The sequence below is a fragment of the Dipodomys merriami genome, unplaced genomic scaffold (genome assembly GCF_024711535.1).
Source record: "Dipodomys merriami isolate MVZ:Mamm:240054 unplaced genomic scaffold, mDipMer1.0.p SCAF_1, whole genome shotgun sequence".
In the NCBI taxonomy this organism is placed as follows: Eukaryota; Metazoa; Chordata; class Mammalia; order Rodentia; family Heteromyidae; genus Dipodomys; species Dipodomys merriami.
Genome location: NW_027202270.1, coordinates 88,291,586 through 88,293,081, shown reverse-complemented (window position 1 = coordinate 88,293,081; position 1,496 = coordinate 88,291,586). Strand labels below are relative to the sequence as shown.

The 1,496-nt window shown below is 38.2% G+C and overlaps 1 protein-coding gene across 1 annotated transcript; it reads left to right on the top strand.

Moving 5' to 3' along the window:
- Nucleotides 1-279: 279 nt before the first annotated feature.
- Nucleotides 280-1,218, top strand: LOC138839911 (olfactory receptor 4S2-like). The gene has a single exon (XM_070039415.1). It carries the CDS (start codon nt 280-282, stop codon nt 1,216-1,218), a length of 939 nt encoding a protein of 312 aa, XP_069895516.1.
- Nucleotides 1,219-1,496: the final 278 nt, after the last annotated feature.

The window sequence follows — 1,496 nt, the reverse complement described above, 5'->3', positions numbered from 1 at the left end:
TGCTTCCATCAAAAAGAATGATCCCTCTAGATTCTTATATATGAGAAAGGAACTGTAAGACTACTGGGAAAAAAGTAAATATAAGTCAATAATGACAAAAATGTAACAAAAAATCCATAAACCATGTTCAAGGTATAGGAAGAATTTTCTGTATGTTCAGCACTACAGACATTTTCATGTAGCTGTTCCTCATATGTTTACCCATGTTTACAAGGTTAATAATGTATCTTTTTCTTTTTCCAGAGAACCAAACAGCTTTAACTGTCCTGCCTGTGACCCATGGAAGTGGCCAACAATGTTACTGAGTTTATATTCCTAGGACTTTCCCAAGATCCTGGAATGCAGTTGATGTTATTTGTATTATTCCTCCTCTTCTACATTGTGATCATGGTGGGAAATTTACTCATTTTGCTTACAGTATTTTCTGATCGCCAGCTCCACACACCCATGTATTTCTTCCTTAGTAACCTGTCCTTTGTGGACATTGCCTATTCATCAGCCACAGCCCCCAAGATGATTTCAGACTTTGTTTCTGAAAAAAAGACTATATCCTACTGGGGATGTGTAGTCCAGATGTTTACCTTTCATTTTTTTGGTTGTGCTGAGATCTTTGTTTTAACTGTCATGGCTTTTGACCGTTATGCTGCTATCTGCCACCCTCTCCGTTACACTATTATCATGAGTGTCAATGTTTGCACCATTCTGGCATCACTATCCTGGTTGGGAGCCTTGGGTCATTCCTTTTTCCAGACCCTCCTGACCTTTCAGCTGCCCTTTTGCAATGCTCAGGTCATAGACCACTACTTTTGTGATGTTCACCCAGTCCTAAAACTTGCCTGTGCTGATACAACGCTGGTTAATATATTGGTTATTGCCAACAGTGGTCTCATCTCCTTGGGGTGTTTCCTCATTCTTCTGGCCTCCTACACAATCATTTTATTTAGTCTTCGGAAACGGTCTACAGAAAGCCGGCGTAAAGCTCTCTCTACCTGTGGCTCTCATCTGATGGTAGTGACTTTCTTCTTTGTCCCTTGCATCTTTATTTATCTTCGTCCATCCACTACTTTCCCGCTGGACAAGGCTGTGTCTGTATTTTATACCACAATAACTCCAATGCTAAACCCACTCATCTATACTCTGAGGAATGAGGATGTAAAGAAGGCCATGAAGAAATTATGGAACCACAAGGTCTCCTCCAAAGAAAAGCAAAAAGGCTAGTTGGTCAAAATTTCCAAATCAGAGAATTATTTTGTATCTTCAGTGAATTGTTAAGAACTAGTAATTGAAATTCAACTGTTTGAGCTGCTAGACAGCTATTTTCTTTAATTTTTATTTATTTTTTATTGTGAAAATATTGTACAGAGGGGTTACAATTACATGGGCAAGATAAAGAGTACATTTCTTTTTTTTTATTTTAATTTATTTGTGAACATACTGTACAGAGGGGTTACAATTACATGGGAAGGATAATGCGTACATTTCTTACCAAGCATTGC

Coding starts and splice junctions, on each gene's coding strand:
- LOC138839911 (XM_070039415.1), top strand. CDS start 280: ATGGAAGTGGCCAACAATGTTACTGAGTTTATATTCCTAGGACTTTCC.